General features: G+C 39.5%; 2 protein-coding genes across 2 annotated transcripts; both read left to right on the top strand.

Annotated features, from left to right (window-relative positions):
* Positions 1-5,790: 5,790 nt before the first annotated feature.
* LOC140228906 (uncharacterized) lies at positions 5,791-19,072 on the top strand. Its single transcript, XM_072309175.1, has 15 exons — positions 5,791-5,849; positions 7,795-8,612; positions 8,982-9,061; positions 9,758-9,888; positions 10,582-10,807; positions 11,233-11,300; positions 11,663-11,747; positions 12,141-12,284; positions 14,508-14,567; positions 15,202-15,465; positions 16,068-16,332; positions 16,896-17,183; positions 17,631-17,823; positions 18,183-18,330; positions 19,041-19,072. The coding sequence occupies exons 2-15, from the start codon at positions 7,834-7,836 to the stop codon at positions 19,070-19,072; spliced, it is 2,763 nt and encodes a 920-aa protein (XP_072165276.1). The 5' UTR covers positions 5,791-5,849; positions 7,795-7,833.
* Positions 18,860-25,851, top strand: LOC140228704 (uncharacterized). Its single transcript, XM_072308976.1, has 2 exons — positions 18,860-18,882; positions 20,003-25,851. Exon 2 carries the CDS (start codon positions 20,003-20,005, stop codon positions 22,247-22,249), a length of 2,247 nt encoding a protein of 748 aa, XP_072165077.1. The 5' UTR covers positions 18,860-18,882; the 3' UTR covers positions 22,250-25,851.
* The last annotated feature ends 808 nt before the right edge of the window (positions 25,852-26,659 follow it).

The following is a 26,659-nucleotide window of genomic DNA, read 5'->3' as shown; positions in this document are numbered from 1 at the left end:
TCTGTTTGAGGTTCATGGAGTTTCCACTCTCATTGGTTGAATTAGGATGGCTACATGTACCAGCATATCCAGTCTTTTACCATCCTGAATTGGCAAAGCAAACTGTCAGCGTGAACATGCTCAAATGGAACCCCTTTGCAAAGACTTTTGCTCCTCCCTGTTAACTCTCCTTGGCTCTGCTCAATGTATGATAACTTCTGCAGCAAAGCAAACACTCAGCTGGCCCTGTGGGTGGAAGCGGGATTTAGAAAATCCTGAAATCCACCTTTTAGGACATCTTCTCTGGTGACATCAATTATATTCTTGGTTAGGCTTTTATCCACATTGTTTTCCAGGATGGAAATCTTCTCAAGAGTGTCCAGTCTCATTGGTTGAGTAAGGGTTACTACATGTACCAGCATGCCCAATCTTTTCACCATCCATCCACTGAACTGGCAAAGCAAACTAAACATTTTTGAGAGCCTGCTAGAACATGCTCACATGGAACCTCTTTGCTAAGTCTTTTTGCTCCCCCTTATCAGTCAACTCTCCTTGGCAATACTCATTGTATGGTCACTATTGTTGCTGTCTCCTTGTTCAGCCAGCTGTCAGATACTCACTATAGTCTTGTCCTTCCTTGGGTCCCAGACCCTTTTCTGACGGCACTGCCCACTCTGGAACATGCGTTGATTCTGCCAGCCCCTCGATTTTATTTCTATCTACAAAGCAACCCTGGAACTGGTTGCCCAATGTTGGTGTTGACGACACCACAACTGTGTTGCAGATGACTAATGTCACGTAGGTGGACTCTGCTTCTCCAGTCTCTCTCAATGTTGGAACTCACAAAGTTTTAGAGTCCCAAGACAGTGTTATAGCAACTACACTACCACCAGCATGAGTACTTCTCAGCTTCTCCTGTGTCAGGCAATATTTCTGGATCACACATTGCAGAAATAAAGTCTCAGCTGATGGTATTAATTGTTGCTTACAAGTAATGGGAGTTGTATCCCACCGCTGCCACCAAATGAAATTCAATATTTTTCCGCAATGCTGCATTCTCAGCGCACTGGCTCAACTACCACACAGTATGACACTTCTGAAGAACTTCACAGCAGACAGTGATGTACAATATGTACAAAGGTGGTCGTTTATTGTCTTGATGCCCAGATAAAGTTCTCAGGTCTTCTTGTTTGGTATAAGAAAGTAGGTATCTTCCACTTGGTGAGTGACTGATGAATAAATGAATGCTTGTGTTGACTGACTTCAAAGAAAGAAATTGTTTTGTTTATAGTATTCTGAGGGAGCAGCACATGGTGCCATGGAAAATTTTGTATAACACCACCTAGCAACAAAGTAATGAAATGTGATAACATTTGCATGCTTCACCCCATTTATGCACACCATCATGCAGTGGTATTCTTGTCAATTACTGCTTACATAGCTCTGGGCCATAATCGTGCATGTTCAAAAGTGACTACCAGGCTGACCGCTAGAGTATACTCTTTTTAACTTTTCTTATCCACTGTTCACTACCACCTGGCTGGTTTTGATGTTAAGTCCCATATACATGTATTTATTTAAAATGTGTACAAGTGCTTTAGCACAGTAACAACAAGAACACAGAGGACTTTTTCGTATCATTTGAATTTGCAGGTTCAAAGAGAAATATGTCTGTAATCTCAAAAGTGATGTGATCAGGTAGGAGTGGTTTCTGTGGTTGTCATGGAAACAGGTAGAATACATGTACTATCAAGCAATATTCCAAGACTGGGAGAGATTTATTTGTGAATTTTATCTTGCATTGCTGCCATACAGAGTAGATGTTGGTTGGTATCGCATGGCTAAGCAGATAGGAATGATAAATGGGAACAGACTATGTGTGTGTTTTATACAGTGGACAAAAAAAAAAAATGCTGCCATTTCATTTCTACAATATTGGGTTCATGTCTAATATTGTGCAATGCTGTAAAAAGTCAGATTGACAGTTTCCAGGCTTGCTGTGTTGCCACATATTGATGAATGAACTGCAAGCTATTATATACAGGTATCTGCCATTATTACATCCGCCAATGAAGGAGGATATTAAGTGATCATTGGTGTTGGTTTGTCTGTTTGCAAAATAACTATAAAATTCGTTTATGGATTAGAATGAAACTTGCATAAAAAGTCAATATTGAGACATGGAACACCTCATTCAATTTTGGTAGTGATCCAGGATTTCTTTTCTTTTTTTTAAAAGGATTTTTCATCTTTTGGCATATAAGGTCAACAAACTTGGGGTTCAAGCTGTGCGTACTGGAGGTTTACATAAATGCAGAAAATTGTGCGCTCTGCTCGGGCAAGGCGCAGTGCAATGACGTAAAAAAAAAAAAAAGGTTACTATTTTAGGAAAATTGAGTTCTGTGCTCTCTGAATGCTTTTTTAGTTTTCATTTTTTTTTTCTCTCTCTCTTTTACCATGTGAGAATGAGAAACTCCAGACATCTTCTGTCACCAGATTGTACAATCCTGAACAGGATGAGGGGATACAAGGGCCAATATTAGCTGCAAATGGCTGTATGTGGTGATGTTCTCACCTAATAATCAGTAGCTTTGGCGGCCATGAATGGACTGCCTTAGAAAGCATCCATTGCATTTCTTGTCTTTGAAACTTGGGGGTAACTGAGGTTGAGATGAATTTGTTCAGAATGTCCCACACACAGATAATACTTTCTGTAAAATTTATTAAAAACTCCCAGATAGGTGTGTTAAACATTCATTACTGAAAATGGTTACTTTGTACTGTAAAACCAGACATTTTCGCAAATTTTTTGAGGAGCCAAGATTTGTGACATTAAAATGAACACAAAAATTCTTGTCTACACCATATGAATTGAATGCCAGTGGCAGTTCGTTAAAATTTCATGCTGTGAAAATGTCAGTTGGCTCCAAATTGAAAAAAAAAAAATCATGCCATGAATATTTCTAGTTTTACAGTAATTATTTCATTTTGGGAATGGGTATGTTGTTGACGTAAAAGAAGAATGTCCAGCAGGAGCAGAAAAAGCATACAAAAAAAAAAGAAAAAAAAAGATGTGTAAGAATGAAGATTTTACTGTTTTGGGTGTAAGCCTGTTAGTAACATACTGAACCCAAGGTTTTCTTTTCTTTGTTTCAACTCTTTGTGCAAATGCACTACAGAGTTGATGTATGTTTTTGTCAAATTATTGATATTCTGTACATTTGTTGTTTTTTCATGAATATGAACTTCAATATACTGCTGGGATGATCCATATACATACATAGTTTAGCCCAGCTCTCTTTACCATGATAACATTATGGAAAGAAGAGTTGTATAACATGTTTGTGTTTATTAGTAGTGGCTGTATTGTAGTTCCCTTTTTCTTTTCCTATTTTTAAGAGACACTGTTGTTGTATACTTACATTCCAGCAAGTTTGATCCAATCAAAGTGGTGCATTACTTTCTTAAATATCTCACACCCTAAGGGTACTGGAATTTTTTGTTATTTTATTGAATTGTACATGCAGGCTTTAGTTTTATCATAGTTAAGCTCCTGTACTTTGCAGCAGACAGTATACATGTAAGTTAGCATTGAAAAGGAGAATGCATCAAGTGATGTAGGATCGTACACAAGACTGATGAAGGTATGTTTGTTTGTTTGTTTTTTTCATTTTCTCTTCTCTTAATGGCCGTATGGTCAAAACTATGTTGCGCATGTCACAAGAAGAATATTTATATGAAAATATTGTACAGAGATAGAGAATAAATTTTTAAGAAATAGCCAAGCATGTATGGATTTTGTACTGTCTGTTACATTGATTATGATTTCTTCTACCATGTTGTGTGTGATGTTACTGGAGGGAGATACAGATACAGATACAGGTACAGATTACTCACCTTCACACACACACACAAAAACCACAACACATATTACCCTAATACTTCTGTTCCTACTCTGGCTTCCTGTGGAAAAATGTATTTCCTTCATGAATGTACTTCTTATCTACCATACATTGCCCAGATTTGCCCCTATCTATCTTCAAAATACTCTTCATCTTTACCAACCATCCTTCACCAAATCTCCCCTTATCTAACTTCACAAATTTTACAGGTACCTCAGATCGAACATAGTTGGGGGATCATACTTTTCTATACATTAGCCTAAAACTTTGGAACACCCTTCCAATGTCTCTACAATAAGCACCTCCTGTTGATGATTTCAGATTGAACCTCAAAACCTGCCTTTCCATTTTGCATTGACAATTGTTTACATGTAATATATGTATGTGTATTTCTTGTTTGTTTATTGTGCTTATGTTCAATCTTCACGATAGGCCCACTGTGTCATAATGTAACATACCTGTTCATCCTGTTTCCACAGCTTCAAGAGTATCTTTTTTTTTTTCTTTTTTTAGAATGAGCAGTTTATCAGACTCCACTTTTATTATTATACCTAGCATCTTAGAGTGAGGCCTGTTTGTTTCAAGTTCTAACTGTGTGTGTGCATTTGCCTCTTACAAAGGCAGAAAAAAAGTTGCAGGAAGCTGCTAATCGAACAGTGACGAGCCATTGTAGTCCAGTAAAAATTGAGCCCGTCCATCTGTTTTGATCCTCGAGCCAAACTAATGCTGCTTCACCACAGCAAAGAATGGCAACATGCTTTCTCTTCCTATTCACATAAAGGAAATCTACAAAAATTGCATATGTTTCTGAGTGAGTGCCAATCATTTTTTCTACAAAAGATATATCACAACTTCCCTGTAATGTTATGCTCTAACTGCCTTATAACTCCATTTGCAACTACATTTTTCATGTTTTGGTTCATTCATAATTCATTCATTCATTCATTCATTCATTCATTCATTCATTCATTCATATGTTGATGACTAGATTTTGTCAACTAATGTATGTTGACTTAAACATAGAGTAGGTATAGGTTTCAAAAACATTTACAGAAGGGATTTATCCTTTAGGCATACATGTGAAACATATTTTGAATCTATATTAAATTACAACATACAGATCCGTTCTAATTTTTAAAACCATTATCATGACATTCACATTTAAAAGAATTGAATACTGCCTTTGTTTATTTGTTGCTTTTTTTTTCCATAATTGACTCGTGGTGAAGCATATCTTTCATCCAGTTGCTGTGATCAGTTCTTATTCCCAGGGCCAGGAAGGTGGAATATAAGAAATATTGTAACACTTCCGTGGGAAGTACTCGTGCCGAACCGCCAGAGAGGTGCCTGCCCGAACGTAGCCGGACGGACATGCGTAAAGCATGTGATGTTTTGGAGGTTTTTGGTTTGTGTATTTTTTTTGTAGAGCAGTAAATGTACCAGTACTTGTACAACGTAATATAACTGGTACAGTGTATAAGTACACACGTATGCTAATAAGAATCGTTCAGTCACAACCATCCATTCACGCACCATCAAGCTTGCTGCACCGGAATACTAAGCCACGCCTTGTTCAATTCATCGTATTTTCATTGGATAGTGGGACGGCCCGATGAGACGCACACACACATAAAGCTATGTTTCTACAAAATACTAGTAGTATAGAGAGTTGTGCGAGGACAGCGAAAAATGGGCGGTCTTGTGTGTGCCCGCATCAGCCGCGCCAAAATTGAACTGAAAAACGTACGCCCGTGGTTTCTGTGCTAATGACTGGTCGATTGTGCGCGAACCAATCTTGTATCGTATGCCGTTTTCGTGTACGCATAAGGGCAGTTCAGGGACGTATTACGTGTACGTGTGTACGTTTAGTGTGTGTGTGATTTGTGCCATTGATCGTGATCGGCTATGACTGAGCTGTGTTAGCAGAGGCAGACGCTTGGCCTGGCTTGGGTGCCTTGGAAAAATATGGTAAGTTTTTCCTAAAAGTCATTATTTGCAAATTTCTTAACAGTCGATATTTATGGCATTATATAATTTCATCATGATATCTCTTTTCACATGCCGACCCAGTTTAGAAAAAAAAAAAATCTTTCGACTTGAAAACTTAGCCATTTTCCAACGACACCCCAACGCACGATCAGCAGAGAACAGTCGGAATATCGACTAGGATAGCTCGACAGGCAACGTTGGATGTTGAATTGTATGCAAAATTTATAGCACTTGCTCACTTACTCATTTAGTTTTACAAAAATGCTACATTACGCTATTTTTCTTCTCAGTGTTGACGACATGACAGTGATATATATGAGTCACAAAAGATGTAGATTGTCTAATTTAGCCGCGAGTTGTGTTCAGCACTAGTAACAGAAGTCGTACTTGTCGACGTATCGTGCACTGCGCCTCTCGGCCGTCGACGAAACGCGACGACCAACAGGCAACACTAACGTTACAGTTTAAATATTCTTACTGCCATGTAATGTAATGTTTTCCTGTCGAAACTCGGCTGCTCGTAAGAGTGCACGGAATAAGTAAAATTGTACATTCTGATACCATGAAATTTGGACACATAGATTGACTGTACTGGCATGATGTCTTTGATGATTGGGACAGGCTCTTATTTGTGGGCGTTATATCGCGGATCGCCAACGGACTACACAGGGAAGGCGGGCGCGCGTTTTTCGGCTTGTTTGGTTCTTTGCGCGCTCTGCCTATTATGCCAATTGTATGGTGCTGCTGGTTCATCAACACAGCTCGACTTAAAATGGCGACCGGATGTGGGGCCTGGCTCTATTGTATTAAGCAAAGAACAATCGTGATCGCAGCCATTTGTGTTGAAATTTGAATGGTCAGACAAACTTGTGCTTTCATGGAACCATTGCCTGACCAATATACAGCTAGATCTATAAGAGTTCAAAACTATTTACCCAAAGAATAAAAGAAGCATCTTTCATTCTTCAGGAGCTAAAATGGATTGTAGATGCTGATGGCAATGAAATGCAGTAACAAGATTGTGTCCCTGTTTACTGTCACAAAACAAAACATCACCCATTCACTAGTCTAGTCAGTTAAATACCACTACAACCAGGTTGTTTCTTGCTCAGGAATTCATTTTCTTGACAGTACTTCACATCTTCAGACTTCACCCATAATACGACATATTGATCTGTCCAACCTCCCTCGATGGCGGTGTTTTATTTTTGTTTTTGCTTTAATTTTTGTTTGGTTTGGTTTTTCATCTTGAGCATTTAAAATCTAGGGACCTACAGGCAGTCAAAAGGTTTTGAAAACATGTTCGTGACCATTCTGATTTTAGCATGTTTCCACATCGCAAGAAATTTAAGGCAAACACTGACTGAATTGCAGGACCTGCCTCTGGCTCTTCCCCCCCCCCCCCCCAAAAAAAAAAAAGCTTATTAAAATCCAAAAATATATAAAGAGGAAAGATATATGATCTTGTGTATTCATTTGGCAGATAAATGATGAAGGGACAAACTCAAAATGTTGCGCGAATGGTGTATTAATAATCTGCCCAATGTACTTGTAATAGAAAATATCTATTGTGAATAAACTTGAAATCTCAAGAAAAATAAGTGTAGAATTAATTACAAATAAACAATTTCAGTCAAAGTTTGAAATCAGTATTAGATAAAATAAGGATATCAACTGAGGTAATCATTGGCTTGTTATGTCAGCAGTGTCCACCCAATTGGATAAGCAGGGAAATATTTCAAACTGGTCAAACTTGATCCTACAACCAAAATATCTATTTAGGGAGAAATTCAAGGAATGTCTACTCACATTGTAGGCTACAAGCCCTTGGACTTTTATACCTACATGATAAATGTATGTCGTAATAGTCACATTACATTGTTTTGCACTTGTACCTTTGCTTCTTATTTTGTTTCTCCATCAGATGCATTTTCTGACTTTGTTTGACTGACCATTATTCAACATGGCTGAGTTAGCATCCAGCATGTCTGGATTCCTGCTACCAAACAACTTCCGGCCACTGGATCCAGACAGTGACAATGAGAGTGAATCCAGCGAGTACGGCAGTGGAGTCAAGATACCGTTCTCGGGATCCCAAGGGTCTTCCAGCAGCAATCATACCGTGGACATCATGACCTGCAGCCCAAAGGTCAAAGGTGAGACTGTGCCCTCAGAGAGAGTGGGCAAGATAGATGACAGCTGGAACCAAGACTCTAGGAATTCAACAAGTGATTCCTGCTACACGCCAAATACATCAGTGTTTACGAGTGACCTTGGCTCAAGTGGGGGCTTCTCATCAGTGGATTTGAGTTTAGATTCATCAGACACTCTGGGCCAGAGCTCAAACTGTGACAACTCATTTAGAACTCCATGCAGCAGTGGTCAACACTTTGATGAGTCCTGCAAACGAGCCCTTCAGCCCATCACGCCGACAAAGCCGACTGACGGCGATTTCCAGACCGGTCCGCTCACGCCGACAGCAAACCTGAAGATGCTGCTGAGCGCAGCATCGCCAGAGATTCGGAACATGGAGAACAAGAAAAAGAAGGCCCGCCTCTTTGAAGGGTTGGTAGAAGTGGCCTCGCAAGGAGCAATACCGCCAAGTATCGGTACTGATGCACCAACAGCGGAAAACTTGTCACACCTTGGGTTGCTGAATTCATCACAGGAAGAAAGTGGAGTGGAGGATTCAGAGAAGGCAAACAACAGGAAGTCCAAGTCACTTGGACTGCTGTGTCAAAAGTAAGAGAAAGGCTTCCTCATTTCAGAATCTATGAATTTTACCATTCCTGCTGCACAGTGTTTTGTACTTGTGTTATAATGTGGATGTGGGTCCAAGAAATCCTGATTAGGGTATGAGTAGATAATCTATCAAAGCTAAATAAAGCCCACACTTATTTTCTGTCTGTTATGAGCTCTTTTGTGTAACCCAACTGTTGATAACTTAAAATGAAAAATGTAACCATTTTCACATCCAAATATGGTAGAAATGGTTCTGGTTGCTCATATCCAGTTGCAGAATCAGAGTGATATTGTATTCTTTTCCTAACACTGTAATATTAATTGGCACTCGGGTGAAGCAATCTGACGACATTGTTTGCTTTCTTCCAGATTCCTAACAAAATATCCAGATTATCCAGAGGATGGAAAGGCCATGGACATTTCTCTGGATCAAATCTCAAAAGATCTGAGTAAGTGGTCTAAAATGTTCGTGCTATCGTGTCATAATATGAGAGTCAACATTGTTGTGGGCTCTCCTCATCCGAGGACAAAGTTGGACAGTGCCATTGGCAAAAGGAGGGAAAGCTGAAAGAAACCCGAACTTTTTCTTATTTTGCAATTTGAATGACATAGCAAATCTCACTGATGGTACAAAATTGTAATGAAATTTTTCTGTGTAAAAAAAAATTGTCTAAACAGAAACGAATTGTGCTCCGTACCTCATTCTGTTATTCTTTTAAATTTTTTGTATCTTTTTTTTTTTTTGGGGGGGGGGGATATGCCTCATGTTGCACAATGAAGACAGTATCTCAACAATTTTAACTGAGGTTGTGTTGGTTTGCCACGAAATGTTATTCTTTAAATACTCCTATATCTTTGTTAAAAGCCTGGAATTATTAGCAGTTGCATCGACAACCAGTCAATTCTTGTTGAATCATGACCTGAAATGTTGAGTGACACCTCACTGTAGGGTAAGCCCTATGAATGGACACTAGCATGTTAAAAGTATGGAATAGTTGCTCAAATGTCCATGCAGGCATGTGGGAGAAATCTAGTTTATGCGCTTGTATACTTACTTTCTATTTGATTGTATTCATTTCCAACATGGATCAGGTTGTTGCCCTCATAGAATCCAATGAACTTTGCCTGTTCCTTTCTTTCTTTAGATGTTGAGAGAAGGAGAATTTATGACATTGTCAATGTCCTTGAGAGTGTTGAAATGGTCAGTAGGAGAGCTAAGAACCGATACCTTTGGCACGGCAGGACGAGAATTCACAGCACGCTGGCCAAACTCAAGGTAGGGTGCCAGAATCTATTCATTGGCCCGAATTTACAAAGGTGGTACAATTGCAACCATGGTTTAAACCATGGACAATTTGTATGGAGCGCTAAGTGTCACATGGCCTGTTTCATTACAAAATTAGTCATTTCATCGACGAAATGACCATTTCGTTGACAAAATGTTCATTGTAGGCCATGTGACACTTGGTGCTCCATACAAATTGTCCATGGTTTAAACCATGGTTTCAATTGTACCACCTTTGTGAATTCGGGTCATTGAGTTTAATTTTATTTTGTTACAGTGTATCTTCTCAAATTTTGTCACATTGCCGTATCATTCTGTGTTTGCTTGATTCTTTGAGGATCTTCAGTGTACCAATCCTTTGAAACTCAACAGTTTCCAACCTCATGCAAGGGTCATTTTATTATTTCAGTCCCATTTCATTTCTCAAGACAGTGCAAAGAACAGTCAATAAGGAAGTATCAGTTGACATATTCAGTATGGGTTCACTTTGTCTGATGTAGTCAGACTGTATCAACAATGCGCAGTGTATCTCACATGTACAGTGTAAATGATTTTTTTTTTTTTGTTATGGTCAAGACAGTGAAGGCAAATATAATAAATGAGAAGCTTTTGTTGACTCGTAGTTGGTTGGTTCAATGTACAAATTGTAGTCATTACGTATTGACCATCTCCTCCAATGTCCAGTGTCTTGGTCAGCGGCAGAGGTTTGCAGAGCAGCTGGCTCACCTGCATCGTCTTGATGAAGGCTATTTGCTGTCCGACGAGAACGTGTCACCAACATTTGGTGACGATAGGATGTATCCTACCCTGGCAAAGCTGCCGTTCCAGGATCTGAGCAACATCCAGGTGCCGCTGAAGTCACCGACAGAGGCGGAGATGAGGAGAGATGGTCAAGAAAACTGGGAAGATGGTGAGTGGCAGCTATTAGACTGGAGTGATTGTGTGTAGTTTATTGAGTGAAGTTCAGATAAGAAAATAATGCAAAGCTTCCATTTTTGTGAAATGAAAAATATTAGTATCAATACCACACACTCATGTGCATGACATGAATATTTGGCACACAATTTCTGGTGTTACTTTTTATAATTTTAGAAAAATGTTGTTCCACTAGTTTGAGAAAATGAAGGAATGTACAAAACATAGGGGCCTTTAAACAAGATCATTTTCAGAGTTCCAAGCCAAATCTGAGTGGTAGGCCTGCTGGTATTCCTTGATATCGTTTTAATGAAGGGAATAGCTAATTCAAAAATAACACTTAATTGCTCTGTATGGTTATAAATATTTCATTTTGCTCTCATTTGCTTCAAATCATGTTTCTATCCATTTTGGTTCTAGATACAAAGAAAGACAAGACACTAGGAGTGATGAGCCAGAAGTTTATTATGCTGTTTCTTGTCTGCAAGGTAAGTGAATGCTTATCAAATATTTATATTGTACCAGTAATATCTCTCCATGTCTATCCATAACAACTGTAGAAACATTTTAGCTTAAATTTCATAAAAAGAAGCATTTGACTCCATCATGCTTGGAGCATGGATAATTTGTGACAAGGCAAATTGCTAAAAGTCGTTAGGGAAGACAAAGTGTCCATTTGATTGAATGTCCTTGCTACGATGACAATTGGGAGATTGGGTGCTACAATACCTATCCTCATTGATATCTGGTATTTTGTCCCATTGGATTTGATAATGAAAAGTATTCACTGTCATCTGATGTTGTTTGCTGCAGTTTCAAATGATGCAAACTTTTGTTTTCTGTTTTGTAGGATCGTGTCATCTCCCTCGATGTTGCTGCCAGGATCCTGAAGGGAGACCAGAATTACCAAATGGGAGAAAGTGCCAAGTTCAAAAGTAAGTCCAAGAGTGGTAACATTGCAAGTGTGGTGTATTATTAGGTTGCATGGATTTTAAGTAAGCTCGATATGTAAGGAATTCTCAAATTTCCTGTCAATTGGATTTGCAAAAATCCATTCCAAGTCAGTTCAGTTCATCATATGCAGTGTATACAAATGTACAGGCTGTCAAACAGGACCTCCAAGAATTCAAGTGCAGAAGAAGTACTTGTAATGTAGGGGAAAAGATCAAATAGAAAAGTTCTAGTACAGGCCTTTTTCTTTTCTTCCTTCTTTCTGTAAAGATGAGAAATGCAAATGGGCAGACAGTAATTAATCATGTCTCATGTTAGTTATCTGGCTATGATCTAGTTTGTAGCCTCACTGGTGTAATTCTTTTCTCCCCATACAGCTAAAGTCCGCCGTCTCTATGACATTGCCAACATCCTGACCAGCTTGAAGCTCATTGACAAAATCCACCTGTCGGAGGGACGTGGCCGCAAACCTGCCTTTAGGTGGATTGGGCCTGATCCTGATACCAGCCACGTAGATCTGAGTGAGTACCAATGTTACCGCAGAGAGTTCATGGATAAAGAATGAAATAAGTTGCATAATCAAGTGTGAAACAGTCTGTGTGAAATTCATAAGCCATTATGACTTCTATGAATTTACATTGATGAGTGACCCTTCCCACATTTTTTAACTCATCATCAACAATGAGCTTAACATATAAGTGGCAACATATTTTTGCTTTCTAATAGTAAGTTTGTAAGGCAGATTTTAAAGATAAACAAGAAGGTAACCATAGACCTTTACCAAAATGGTATTTGACCTTAGGAGTAAAGGAGAATGACCCCATGAAATAAGGTACCAAACAACTGAGACCTTGAGGTATGCAAAAAATTGTTAAATGTTTTTATGCCTCCGCCACGAAGTGGTGCCGGAGGCATTATGTTTTCGGGTTGTCCGTCCGTCCGTCCGTCCGTCCGTCCGTCCGTCCTTCCGTCCATCCGTCCGTCCGTCCTTCCGTCCGTCCGTAATGAATTTTGTGGACAAGGTAACTATCGAAACTTGTTGAGGTATCCTAATGAAACTTGGCATGTATGTGTATTAGGGGGTGAAGTTGTGCCTATCAACTTTTGGGTGCACATGCTCAAGGTCAAAAGGTCAAGGTCAAATACATAAAATTTCACTATTTCCACCATATCTATTGAATGCCTGAAGATATTTTCTTGAAACTTAGTGTATACATGTATTACCCAATTAAGATTCTCTGGTGAAAGTTTGGGTCATGAGGTCAAAGGTCAAAGGTCAAAAGGTCAGGGTCAAATACATAAAATTTCACTATTTCCACCATATCTATTGAATGCCTGAAGAGATTTTCTTGAAACTTAGTGTATACATGTATTACCCAATTACAATTCTCTGGTGAAAGTTTGGATCATGAGGTCAAAGGTCAAAAGGTCAAGTAAAAAACTTTTTTTCTGTGTACCTTGGAAAATTGTTCAAGGTATCTTCATGGAACATAGTATATACATGTACTGACTGGAAGTGAATGTAGGGTTCATGGGGTCAAAGGTCAGGGGTCAAAGGTCAAGTGCAAGACTTCAAAATTTTACTATTACCCTCATATTTATGCAATGCCAGCAGGGTTATTTTTTTACATTTGGTGTATGCGTGTGTAACCTAATAGAAATTCTCTGGAAGGTTTTTTTCTTTTCTTTTTTTGCCTCAAAGGTCAAAAGGTCAAAGATCAAGTGAAAGTGCTGAACTAACTTTTTCCTCCATATCTCGGAAGTGGCTCAAGTTACCTTGAAACTTTGAGTACATATTATGCATGTTCTACCTGAAAGTAATTATCATATGAATTTTAGGGTCAAGGGCCAGATAAAAATGGTAACAATTTACTATTCAATTCAGAAATTGCACTTTTTCTCCACACCTGTACCTTGAAAATTACTCAATGCCTAAATGTATGAATGGGTCAAAGTCAAGTTAAAGTCCTTAAATCCCTAGATACATGCTCTCCTATTCATCTAATTAAACCTAGGTCAAGGAAGGTGAACATTCAACACATTTGTGACAAACTTGTCATTTCAATATTTTGCCAATTTTGTGAAAATATAATCACACAGTGTCCACATGTACTATCTAGACCTATTGGGAAAATCATGCATTATGGCGGAGGCATACCAGTCGCCAAAGCGACATTTCTAGTTCAAATCTGCTTTACTTACTAACATTCAAACTGTCATATTGTTTATCATACTTATCTAGAGTCACTCTCAGATCCCCGCTTTGATATCACCAGTTTCTTTCCATGTAAATCTGCATGAGGAAGACTGTCTCAAAATGCTACGTAATGTGTGTTGTTTTCACACCAAGCATTTTTGTGAATGTCGGGTGTCTGAGGTTCTCTTGTCATAGAATCCTGAACTGGAGGAAGTAAGAATACCACAGTCCCTACGAGTTGATGACCAGGATGATCAAATCTCATTTGCTCATCTCTCATTGACTAGACAAGTTAGAAAAGCACAATGGCATCACAAGTTGAAAATGGGGACTCTTCCAAGTTGGTACTGTCACTGAAAGTTATCTTATCCAGCACAGGTTTACTTACTTCACTTGTCATTGGAAATTTTGTATTTGATTTTCACTGCCAGTAGTCTGTCTCACTTGTATACTACTTCGAGAGACTTATATAGAAAAGTATCTGTGAAAACAGAAGCTTATTATCATGTTACATTTTCCTGTCTACACTCGTCAAACTTGCCCACAGGTGAACTTCCAAGCGGCAGCAAACCTACACAGAAACATTCCTACTTCCCTCTGCCACCAGGTCAGTTTGAAGCTTTTAATCATTTCCTTTCATATTCTGAGTCTAAGAAAGAGATACTTTTATGAGGAACTGATCATTTCATTGCTGCCAGCTTCACTAACTTGTAATTTAACATTTATTGATTTGTTTTTTCTTGATTTTAGATTTCTCTCTTTTTATGGGATTATTGCTAATGCACAGGTCATTAAATCATGACCAATTTGAGTAAGCGTGTGAGATGAAAGAATAAAAACTAACTGCAGCCCGTTCAGTGATTCAATTTTTTGTTTCAAGTAAATTGCTGGGAATAAATGATACCTGGGAGAGAAAAGTGATACAAATCACTCCTGACATATCAAATTTAAAACAAAGTTTAGATGACATAAGTGGTTGTGACAAGCCAGCGTGGCGTGATTTATTGTAAAATCAATGCATTCATCTACCTAAGTATAATCAATTTAGCAAGTGACTGCTGTCATAAGTGCCTTGTTCATCACAAACCAATGATTTCAAGTCTGAAGTCTTGCCAATTCGTGCATGCCACTGTAAACAGTGTTTGTATGAGTAATGTGCCTGTTTAATCCACATCTTGATTTTACTCCAAAGATTGTCATGTATATGATCTTGATTTCTGTTTAAACATTATAATGACTAGTGACAGCTGAGGCTTGGTCAAGCCATCCCACCCACAAACAGACTTCAGCCATGAAGAAGCTCCCGCTCGGGAAGCTAGGGCCAGGGAAGTCCCGCCTAAACTGGAGCCGCAACGCCTCCTTCAGTGCCATCTGCGAGGTGGCCGAACAGGAGCGGCGCAAGTACTCCTCTGCCCCAAACAGCCCGGTCAAAGTGGAGAAGGAGGAAGAGGGGCAGGAAGCTGGAGGGAGCAGTCCGTCTCTGGAGAACAGCGGCAAGAAGAAAGGTATGTGTCGTTGCCTATAAAGAGTCTGGTAGTGCTGGTCCATATAAGTCAAAACTCTCAGGCATAAAGAGAAGGATTTAGTTCTGGTAGGAAAAAAGGAGGGTTACACCCAAATGTCTTGAATGTATTTTAAGAAAAGAGGGTGAAATCCTTTGAGACGGACACAGTCATGTACAGCAGAGAGTATGTATGCATCATGCCCCCCCCCCCCAAAAAAAAAAAAAAAAAAAAATGGTAATTACCTAGTTAGCAAGTGTGGCTTCAAAGAAATATCAGCTGTCAGTCATATACCCTGAAGTATTTTTCAAATATATCAACAGCCAAACTCTTTCGAGCAGAACAATATTTGACTGTATAGTAGTCAGTCGCAATGAAAACAGAGCGAAAATTGCATTGGTTCATTTTGTTGTCAGATCTGAACGTACCATTCGAGCTGTTAGAATTTTGGGTTGGAACAAAATAGGTACTTGCTTGTCACTTTACCCCTAGTGCAAAGCAAACATATATCAATGTGCCTACAGATCTGCAATTGCATTCAATCATATGGAATTAGCTCCTTGGAAAATTGTAAGTTGTATAAATGTATTCCATTTATTTGACAGAGCGAGCATTTCTGAAAGAGTTTGAGGCTCTGCGCAACAAGTACCCATCCTGCGTCTCCAGACTCTTCTCTGCTTGTGGCGGTGCCCCTGAGCAGCCCACTGCCAGCCCAACTTCATCCCCTGTGGACCACCTGGTGCACCAGAGTCCCACAGACTGCCGCGTTCCCAGGCTAACCCACATGGAGGTGACCAGCCCTGGCGCCCTGGGGGCCCAGGCCAGCAGCAGAGGAGCGGGGAAGCCCCCAAAAGTTCTCTATGTGCAGAGGTGAGTCGATAGGCATTGCAAAAAGTCTGAGACAAAACATGCAGATACACAGAGATGTATTCAACTATTGATTCATGTTATGTGCATCTGTGTTATGTGTTTACAAGTGTAGGCGTATGTTTTTGGATGTGTGTGTTAATCTACTGCAGTAAGAAACAATAGCCTATCAAAACAACAAAAAACAAAAACAGAATTTTAAGTGCTAATCAAAGGTTCAATGCCACCTTAAAATGAATGTCTCATTCAATTCCATTTACAAGTGCAGAACATTGAATATTTTCTTCATAGGTAATAAATTACCATAATGATGAACTAACTAACCTCAAACGGTGGACATCAAACTTGGCTAGGCCATCTAATACTTGGAACAGATGAACAGAATAGTTTTAGTGCTCATTGCTTGAGCACATCTATATATTTCTCAAGGAAGAAAAGAATACACTTCACTGACTCTGTACCCACTTTAAGATTAATATTCTGTAATACAAATGTATTGTTTGCTGATTCACCTCGAAATTTTCTGTGATTTGGATTTGCCCCATTTTCCCCCACCTTTCACTCAGATTTGTGCCCCTGCTAAATGCAAACACCATTGCAGCAGTGCAAGCCAGCACCGTGGCCCAGAGCACTAGTCAGACCACTGCCAGCAGCACCATCGTGGCAGGGCACCGGACCACTGTGGTGACCAACCCTGCCCTGGTCAGTTCACAGAGTCCAGTTGTGCTACAGCCCGCCCCCGGATCGGTCAACCACCTCCTGCCCCTCAGCAATGGCGGCTGGGTGCAGCTTCCACAGGCTAACGGAACAGTGCCCAGAAACATTGTTAATCTGCAGCATCACGGGAACTTGAGGTATGCTAGTGTTTCTGTATGAGACATTCTGTACCATGACGTTGTTATATCACATGTCAGTATTTATAAACTTTAATTGTTGATGTATAGATTTGGTGTAGTAAACTTCTGTAATGATGAACCTCTATGCAAATTTAAAGAGAATTACAATTTTTATACACACTGTACTATGCTATTCAGGGATTTGGTTAGACCCCAGCTTGTTTCTATTATCAGTGACTTCAGATTGAATCCGGCCTCCATGCCTTTACGTGGGTGTTTAGGTATGAGCATGAACCTGTGACAGTGTGGCTTTTTAAGACTCCACCCACTGACTATTCCAAATATCCTAACCCCAAGTTTTGAAATATGTGCAGGTAATGCACATTTGTAATGATTTTCTACCTGATTCATGTTGCATGTAAGTGCTATGTATCTCACTGACATTGTACGTATTCTCCAACGCAGCTCGGCTGTGAAGTCCAGTGAGATAAATGGTCAAGTGGCAGTGACCACATCGCCCCCGCTGACCACCAGTCCTGGAGTGACCATCGTCCGTCGCAGCAAGCGGCAGGTCAAGCTGACCCTGGACAACGAGTTTGAGTACCAGCCACTGGTGAAAAAGCTGAAAATGGAAGAAACCATCACATCCAACTCTCAGGTAAGTCTGTGGTTGTCGAGAGTAGAAACTTGTGCCATTCATTGAGTTTGCCTAGTCTGAAAGCTTGATTGGTTTCAAACTGAACAGCCATCCTGCTAGAGGATGAAACCAATTGTGTAAGAATCTTCCATACTCATAAATGAGAGGAGCATAATAGAGACTGTGAGACACCTAGATAAATGCCACTTTGTTTTAATAGCAAAAATATTCATATTTGCTTGGAGAAGTGTAAAAGGACACTTTTTTCAGTGTCATCTCATAGCTTGAAGAGAAGATGGGTACAGCTTATAAAATTTGTCTGCTAATCTATGCCTTACAGTGAGTTTATAATCTGAACTTTCTTTTGGCTGTCCCCCCAGACTGCTGATGGAGAACTGTGTACCCATGAGCCCATCAGAAAACCAACAGTGGTTGTAACCCACCAAGCAGCCCTTTCTTCCGCTTCGGCTCCCCCGCCTCACCCCAAACCAGACGCCCAGCACACAGCTCTCACCACCTCGGCTACAGGTCAGTACCATCAACTTCCAAGTTTTGTTGCCACTACATGGGCAGTGAGGGAAATGAAAAGATTTACCCTCACACCTTCTGTAGTTAGTTGTACCATACTGATTACTTCCAGTCTTGCTACGGATTTTCTTAAATGATGGCACATTATTCTATATATGCCTGGGATCTATGAATTTGTTTGAAACGCACTCTTTACCACCTGTGTAAAATCAAGTTGTGATAACAGAAAATCCTATTATAACAATGTTGACATATGTGAAAATAGTGTATGGCAAAATTGTTTCCCTAGTGCCTCAACCAATTAGTTCAAGAAACACCAGCGTGCAGTCCATCTCTCCTAGAGGTGTGTTATGTGTTTTGTTTTTTCAGAAAAATTGCTGTATTTTTACATATAACCCAAATGTACTTCCAAAAGGTTAGTGTGTTCACTGTACATGTCTGTATCTGTATTTTTCACTTTTCTGCTTACCATGCTTTCTTTATGACATGTGGCTAAGTGCAGTGTATCAATTTTCTTCCAAAGCAGGATGTAGGGACACATCTCGCAAACAGGTATAAAGCCACAGTGAATTTGTGTTTGGATTTGACTAAATTCGTTTCAGTCTAATTTCTTTTACCTACATAGTTGTTTCTGAGTTCATCTCTTTTCAAAAAGTAGATTTTCATGTGGATATTCAAGTAGTTACATCCAAGTGTTCTCATGTGTGTAGAATGCAAACAGCTCCTGCCACCGACAGAATGAGTTCCCCAATTGAAGTTTGAATATCTACCAACACCAGCACAAGAAAGTACAAGTTACATTTGCTGGAGTTGCTAATTTTACCATGCATTTACTGTTAAAGTTTATGAAAGATTCTCACAACAAAACAACTGACATGTGAAGCCAGCAATGAATATTTAGCATGACAAAGATAATGAAAGTGAAACAAAACAAAAATTGAAAAACACAAAACTGCCCAAAGAGCAGAACACCAGAAAATTTAGGAATGTTTCAGTTTGGTGGCATCACATGAAAATGAGTTGTGAACCTCCATTAGCATTAATGTAAATTTGTAACTTCTTCTATGGCCTATTCATAGTTGTTCACATTGTTCTAGTTGGCAAATATGACAGACCATTGTTATTATGTTGGTGTTTGAATGAACTAGGAAATAATACTTGTTTTGACCAACAGGTTAATTTGCTGCATTTTATTTGTTTCATTACATCTTTGATTTGGTTTTCACTAGTTCAATTATTTTACTCTTTTTTTTTCTAATTTGGAAAGTGTGTTATCGTTCCATGTTAATTCTGTTTCATTTCAAGATTTGGCAGTATACATATCTTTCCTCATTTCTGGACCAAATTGAAAGTTGGTAGTTTGGTATGTTAAAGATAGAAATCTTCCTCATCCTTTAGAATTCTTTAAACGATATTGAAATGATTGTGCATGAATATTCAGACTTGCCTTTTTACAAATTTCAAAATGCCTAGATTCTTATGAAAATGTTACCCACTGATCTTTAACTGGACGAGCTATGATTATAAGATCTATAAGTCAGAGATAAAAGTCATATTGAAATTGCCTTCCTTTCAGACCCTTCAAAGTGCCTTGGAAGTGAAAATTCCTACCCATAAAAGTTTGAGCCTGTCATATTAATCATTAATCATCTTCCTGTTTATCTTATATCAGATGGAAACACCGGTAGTCAGGAATGAAGCCAAACCCCGAACAGAAGCCCTCAGACATGTAAAGCGTCGCCTCACCATTGACTTGGAGAGTGTACCAGCTGTACACGAAGCTCTGATGCCCAAGAAACCATCCAACAAAAAGAAAGAGAACTCCAGGGGCAAGATGCCCAGGTGTCGTTCCCTCCCAGAGTTCAGTGGTAAGAGAAATTTTATCCCATTAGAGTCCAGAAAGGCGCCTGAGACCATGAAAATATCTAGTCAGCTGTGTGAAATCGCAACGAAATATTTGACTGAAGCTGAAGAAAGCAATGCATTGTCTGTTGCGAAAGAGCATAACTACAGCTACCAGAGGGTGAAGATGACTTTCGGTGGCAAATTAGGTAGCCTTGAGAAAAGCTGTGAGAGTCCTGTACAAAGGAGAGGAGAGGGTACCACCAACACAGCTGGAGCAACAGAGTCAAGTGAAGAGAACAAACAATGTTTCTTGGGAAAACATACCGTTGATCAGAGCATGGCCCAAGGAGCACATGTGAAAAATGTCGAAACGGGTAAACGACCTGCATATCACAAGGCGGAGCAAAATGGCCAGGAATTGAGCAAGAGTTCAGAGTTGGAAGAGTATTGGTTGTCTGCGAGCTATCCCCCTCCTTCACTGTCGGCTTTTCCAACCTTACTTCAAGGTCAAAGCAGCGCGAGCACTCCTCACCTCTTGCCGAGCAGGTCCAGCTCTATAGGCAGCATCGGGGAACTTGATCAGTGGCTGTTTCCTGGAGATACTGAGTCGCCCAGCCTCACTGCCGACCACGTCATCAAGACAGTGGCTACACCAAAGGGTCTGTCACCCGATGAAGTGACTCCACCTATCATATCGTCTTGCTCTTCTCCCCCTAAGCTCACCACTCGGGCTAGCCCAGCTTGCCAGGCAGTGGTTTCCCCCCAGCCTCTCCTGCCTCATTCAGCTCAACGGCTGTCTGAATGCAGAATGATGAACCTTTCAGATGGCAGCCCTGCATTCGTCCAGAAACCTTTGCTGACCAGCACACCCAAATATCCCAAGTCTCATAGACCTCCCACTGGTACTTCTGAGAGCCTTCCCAATTCCTCTGAATGCCAATCTGCTGACAACTCCATGCCAGTCACCCCTCTGGAGTCTATCTGTGAGGATCTAGGTAAGATAAAGCCCATCGATGAAGGTTCCGAGCAGCAACATCCTGTCAAAACTTCATTAGAACTAAACCCAAACAGAGAGCAACAATCACCAGTATCCACAGAAATGTACGATCAATCCCCGAGACCACTATCAAACCCTTTGATCATCGATGAAGACTTCAGTCCTCCGATCTCGCCTCTTCCGGCAGAGCAGAAAGTGATGTCATGTAAGGACACCTGTGCGCCCGACCAGACCTGTTGCTTCAAGGAACACTCCTCACTTGGACAACATCCGCCCAACCCGACTGGTGGCTTCCAGGAACACTCCTCGCTTGGACAACATCAGACTAACATTGATGGAAGGCCAAGACATGTCATCCAAGACGGGTTGCAGTCTGTCCAGAGGTTTCCCGACTGCATCCCAGTGTTCCAACTGGTCACCAGAGGAAACGTGAAATCTCGGCCTGTGGACAGGATAGAGAGGCATGCTCTGCCACAGAGTAAGAACATCCTTCCTCTGCTTCCATTGGCATTCAACTTTCCAGGTCAGGTCATGCAGCGACTTAGAAGTGAGTGCATCCAGATAACCGCAAACGCCACAAATGTGTCGGCAAGCCAGATGTATGACTCGCAGGTTGCCTCCGCCAACGCAGCCAAGCACTGTCATGCTCAACCCATGCAGTACTTGAGGCCAGCCACGTTTGCAGATCTTCAAAGTCAAATGGCAAGTTCAACACAGGCACAGCAGATGATTATGTCCAAGGATTACCAGGCTTGTGGTCCTGGCTCTGGACAGGGGGTGCATTTTTACCCCTCTAACAGGGTTTCGGGAGACCCCACTCCTGTCACTAGTGCTCCTCTCCAGTCCTGCCCGATGCTCACTCCAGTCACCAGCCAGAGGACAGCCCCTCCTAGTGTGGTGCACCTCCAGACATCTGTCGCTCTCCCTACCAGCAGATTGCCCACCAAGGAGTCTTCCGTTACCATAGATACCATGCTCTTGCAAACAGCCAAAAGAGGGTGTGCTTTCATCCCCATCATACAAACTCTCCTCCCAAGTCCATCCACTTCCTCCTGTTTGGCCACCAAGTACGTGTAAACAGGATCAACCCTGATACTTTGGTCAGCATTTATTCTGGGATGATTCCTACACTATGGTATAAGTATTTTGTTTATCAGTAGTATACAGTCGTAACCTGTTCATGGTATTATCCTCATTTATTCCTTAATGTATTTCTTTTAGGAAGCTATGATTTTAAAAGACCTGTTTGACACATAGTTTTATGCAATTTGATTATCAGGGCTATTCAAATAGTATTTTACTGACCAATATCATCTATCATTGTTTTACCCACAAGTATTTTATGTGTGCATATATGCATGATTTGAGAAAAGTGTAAAGTGTATTTTTATTACTGAAAAAAAAAAAGTATAGCCAGAGATGGGAATGGCATTATGCTCTTGCCATTTATATCTGCATCTTATACACCAGTGCTCATATTTTGTGCTGGCATTTTTCTGACATGTTTAAATTTGTGAAGAAGAAAAAAAGAGGGTCTCTTGGAGCTTTAGAAAGTTATGTGAATCCTGTTGTATTGCTAGCACTAAACTTGGAAGATTTAGTCTGTTTGTTTTTTCTTCAGGTATGAAATATGGCAATTGTTATTGTTAAAAGGAGGTTGTCTACAACTGATGACACAACACACACACAGAATTCCTTGCATTGCATCATAGATGCAATGCAAGAATTAAATTCGGAATTCTACTCGAAAGGCGCGATTCTCTGCAGAAACTCAACACAAATGCTGTAATAAATAACCCAGGCAACTACACTTTCAAGTCCATGGGCAATGTTTGCTTTATCTTATCAGTCTTAAATATTCTTTGGAAGTTTCTGTATCAATTAATAGTCACTTTATATCATAATACACCAAGAAAGTCTAGTTAGGAAGTGTCTGTATGTGCTCATAAATATGTGATTTGCAGTCAATATATGTTCCCTAAAGGTCTATCTGTAATTCACACCTCCAATGAAAGAATATATGAATATGTGTTTTTTTCTACGATATGAATTTCAGCTGTAGAATCGACTTTGTGCATCTCTCACTCATAAAAATGTCAGTCACTTCAGGTGTTTGTTTGATTTCACTTGATTGGGGTCTGTGTGAAATGTGTGGTAGTCAAAACTAAGCAGAGTGATTGTTTACTTCATGCTCTTTTAAAATACCTCAGTGTTTATGATGTGCATTACCAGACAGGACTGCCTTCTACGTATGTATTATCAAGGAGTGATTGTAGACAAATTGTGAAACATATACCATGCAGTCTTTGGTGAAAGGGTGTGTCACCAGAAGCCTAAAACTCATCAAGTTTTCATTGAACTTCAAGTGTGGTTCAGCGAGCATAATTTTAATTTGTACCATGTACAGCTTGGATCAGTGTGTTCTGTTCATTGTTCGGTAACTGAAAATCATCCGATTTTCACAATTATAAATCACAATTACCATTCACAATTATCATTCCTCTCTGGAGCTGGATATTGGTAATGACAGCATTCTAAATTTCTGAAAGAACATCTGAAATGGCACATAAAATCATTCAATTATATTTCCATGTGTTTAACTTGATACTGACTATTCTTGATGTCTTCAAAAGTCAGTTGTGTAAACTAGTTGAAAGTGCATGTGTGTGATCATTTGTATCTGCTGTACATAATTTGCAAGTCAACTGATTGGGAGTAATGTGTAAATTATACAGTATGTTTAGTTGGTGCGCTATGTCAATGTTGAACGTCTGTATTATGAGAGTCACACAGCAAACAGATTCTGTTACGAGAGTTCATTAATTATTTACCGGTAACATTAAAATTTTAAACATCCCCATGTGGCCAAGATTGTTCCTCATAACAAAAAGCTTGCCCAAGAATTTTGCAAGGCTTTTCTGACATAGCAGCAACTAATTAATGCATGATAACTACCTTGCCAGTATTGAAATTCACCGGGTGTGTGAGGGTGGATGAATTGGCTTGTTGCCAGGACCTCAGAGAAAAAAAAAAATATATCTGTAACTTTGAATATACTAGTTCAGTACAAAGGGAGTGATTGGGGAACAGGAAATTCATCTTGTAATACAGTGGACTATCATTGTAAAAATGTCAGTGGGACTTGTTACAAGTGAAATTACTTTGTTTTTTAATGCCAGGGCTTGAAAACAGAATGATACGACCTATAAATACTATTACATGAATATCTCTGCAAAAATTCCCTTAGGACCAGTGAAACCATTTTGTCATGTCAAAATTTTGTTATAAAAGGGTATAAAAAGAAAAACAATGCGATACACAGAAACTGATTTTATGATTAAAGAAAAATTACATTGTTTTGACAAGAGCTTGTTATATATTTGTGTTTTTGATAAGAAGAGTCCATTGCATGTGTAGGTTTTCCTCAGGGCAGGTCAGAGCCCAAGTATAAAGTCGATCATAACATGGTTGCCAAATTATAATGAAAGAAATGCATGTAATGTAAATTGTATGTAAATTATTCTCACCCTGGTCCTGACATAGGCAGTGTTGTGAACAAGTATAGACGTTAGGTATTCTCTTTTTCCCCCATCAGCGAACCTGTAAAGATGTAGTGCATTTTGTATACAGAGCACAGTATAAATCAGATAATGTCCAGTCTAGTAGAAAAGACAAAATATACATGTGTAGAATGAACATTAACTGCGGTTCAATTATTACTAGTATACTTAAAATGTATTCTTAAGCATACACTGTAATTGTAAATGTATAATCTAGGCACACTGCATTAGTTTTTGTGTGCATATTAAGAAAAGCAAAACAATGAACAGACAACTAGAGGAATAACAGTTTTGCATTATATGTCATTTTGTTGCCCCCTTTAGACCAACAACTTGACAAAATTTCTAAAATTGACTGTGGCGAGTATTAGTAGCTTCAGGCCACCATGCCACCACAAACTTTTTGACATGCTGCATCCACAGGCAATTCATGCTAATGTGCAAAAGGACACGATTTGCTTCGACCATGCAGACCTGCTTAATTTGTGCATTAAACAGTACTCGTGTTTTCAACCATTTCTACAAACAAATTAGACATCTTGTGTTAGCACCGGTGTTCCCCATATATCCATTATTTTTATTTAGAAAAAAAAAAACCGAAACCTTTTTTTTTTTTTTTTTTTTTTTTTGGGGGGGGGATGGATCTATTTAAGTGCTGTGTGATAAGTTTTTACTCTTACATTTGTCATACCAAAGTACTGCACTGTGGAAATCTGCTTTAATCTTTGTAAATCCTGTTTTTTTATCCTGTTAACATACAGCATTTTGTGTTTAGGTTGATATTCTTTTTTAATTTGAATGCATGATTTCGACTTTGCTCTTAGTGTAAATACAAAATGTATAACAAGATTTATTCTATGTCTTAGTTTCATGCACAAATACCAGGTACTGTACTACAATTACAACTAGTACTGTTTTTTCTGATAAAACAGATGCATTTGTAATTATATTTTCTCAAGCATTAGGAATTGCTTTTTCTGATTCAGTGGTGATGTACATTGATAATAATTATTGCAGTTGTGTGCCCAATTTCTGTACATACGTGTATATGTAGCCCATGTGCATATTGACATACAAACTGTGGATATTGTATTAAAGTGGGGTTTTTTTGCCACAACATGGTCCACGAGTCTCGCACAACATCATGTATTTACTGAGATTTGAAGCTCAAACTATTAATGAGTGGAATGCAAGTACAGTGTACAGGTAACATGGGAATCCAGTTCTAATGAGTTCAGATACAAGGAGTATTCACCTTTAAATGAGTTACGTACATTGTCAGGTACCAACCAATCTGAATGTTTTCACCTATGAGAATTTGTCAAAGTTCCTTTTATTGTAAGATACTAGTAAACATCAAACAAAGGGAAATAAAACAAAAACAAATTTGTGCAGATATAACTAGGCAAACTTCTGGTCCTGAAGCAAACAACAGGCAAAATAACATGCTGTGTTAAAACAGCAAGCTACTGTTGAATACCTACAGCCAATTTCTACACTTGTCTGCATTGTAAAGTCTGCCGTACCCATGCACGCATGCCATAAGTGACTATCCCCACTGATGAGCATCTTGTGCACACCATGTTCTCATTTAGCTTGTGGCCCACTAGCTAAGGACACGTGCTGGATCTTCTTCAAAAACAGAACAGGCTTACAGAGTCAGGACTACATGTGCATGGAGAATTTATTCAAGAGTAGTTTTCTAGTTTTAACACAGGTCATAATTTTGCCTGCTGTTTGTTTTCGGACCAAAAATTGTACTTGTTATACGTATCTGCACAAATTCTACCTAGTTTTTAGGCCCGAAATTTATGTTGTTAAAATATACTGTAGCACTCACGCTGTTGCTATTTCACTCCTTTCCTTTCTTTATCCCCCTGTTGTTCCTTATCTTGTTTGATGTTGCCTCCCTATTCATCCTTATCCT

Source organism: Diadema setosum, chromosome 5, assembly GCF_964275005.1.
Source record: "Diadema setosum chromosome 5, eeDiaSeto1, whole genome shotgun sequence".
Classification (NCBI taxonomy): domain Eukaryota; kingdom Metazoa; phylum Echinodermata; class Echinoidea; order Diadematoida; family Diadematidae; genus Diadema; species Diadema setosum.
This window is presented reverse-complemented; position numbering and strand designations above follow the sequence as displayed.

Bases quoted from the DNA above. Each gene is read 5' to 3' on its own strand.
- LOC140228906 (XM_072309175.1), top strand. From the start codon at position 7,834: ATGGCTGAGTTAGCATCCAGCATGTCTGGATTCCTGCTACCAAACAAC. The intron at 9,062-9,757 runs GTAAGTGGTCTA...TTCTTTCTTTAG, and splicing joins TCAAATCTCAAAAGATCTGA to ATGTTGAGAGAAGGAGAATT. The intron at 10,808-11,232 runs GTGAGTGGCAGC...TTTTGGTTCTAG, and splicing joins TCAAGAAAACTGGGAAGATG to ATACAAAGAAAGACAAGACA.
- LOC140228704 (XM_072308976.1), top strand. From the start codon at position 20,003: ATGGAAACACCGGTAGTCAGGAATGAAGCCAAACCCCGAACAGAAGCC.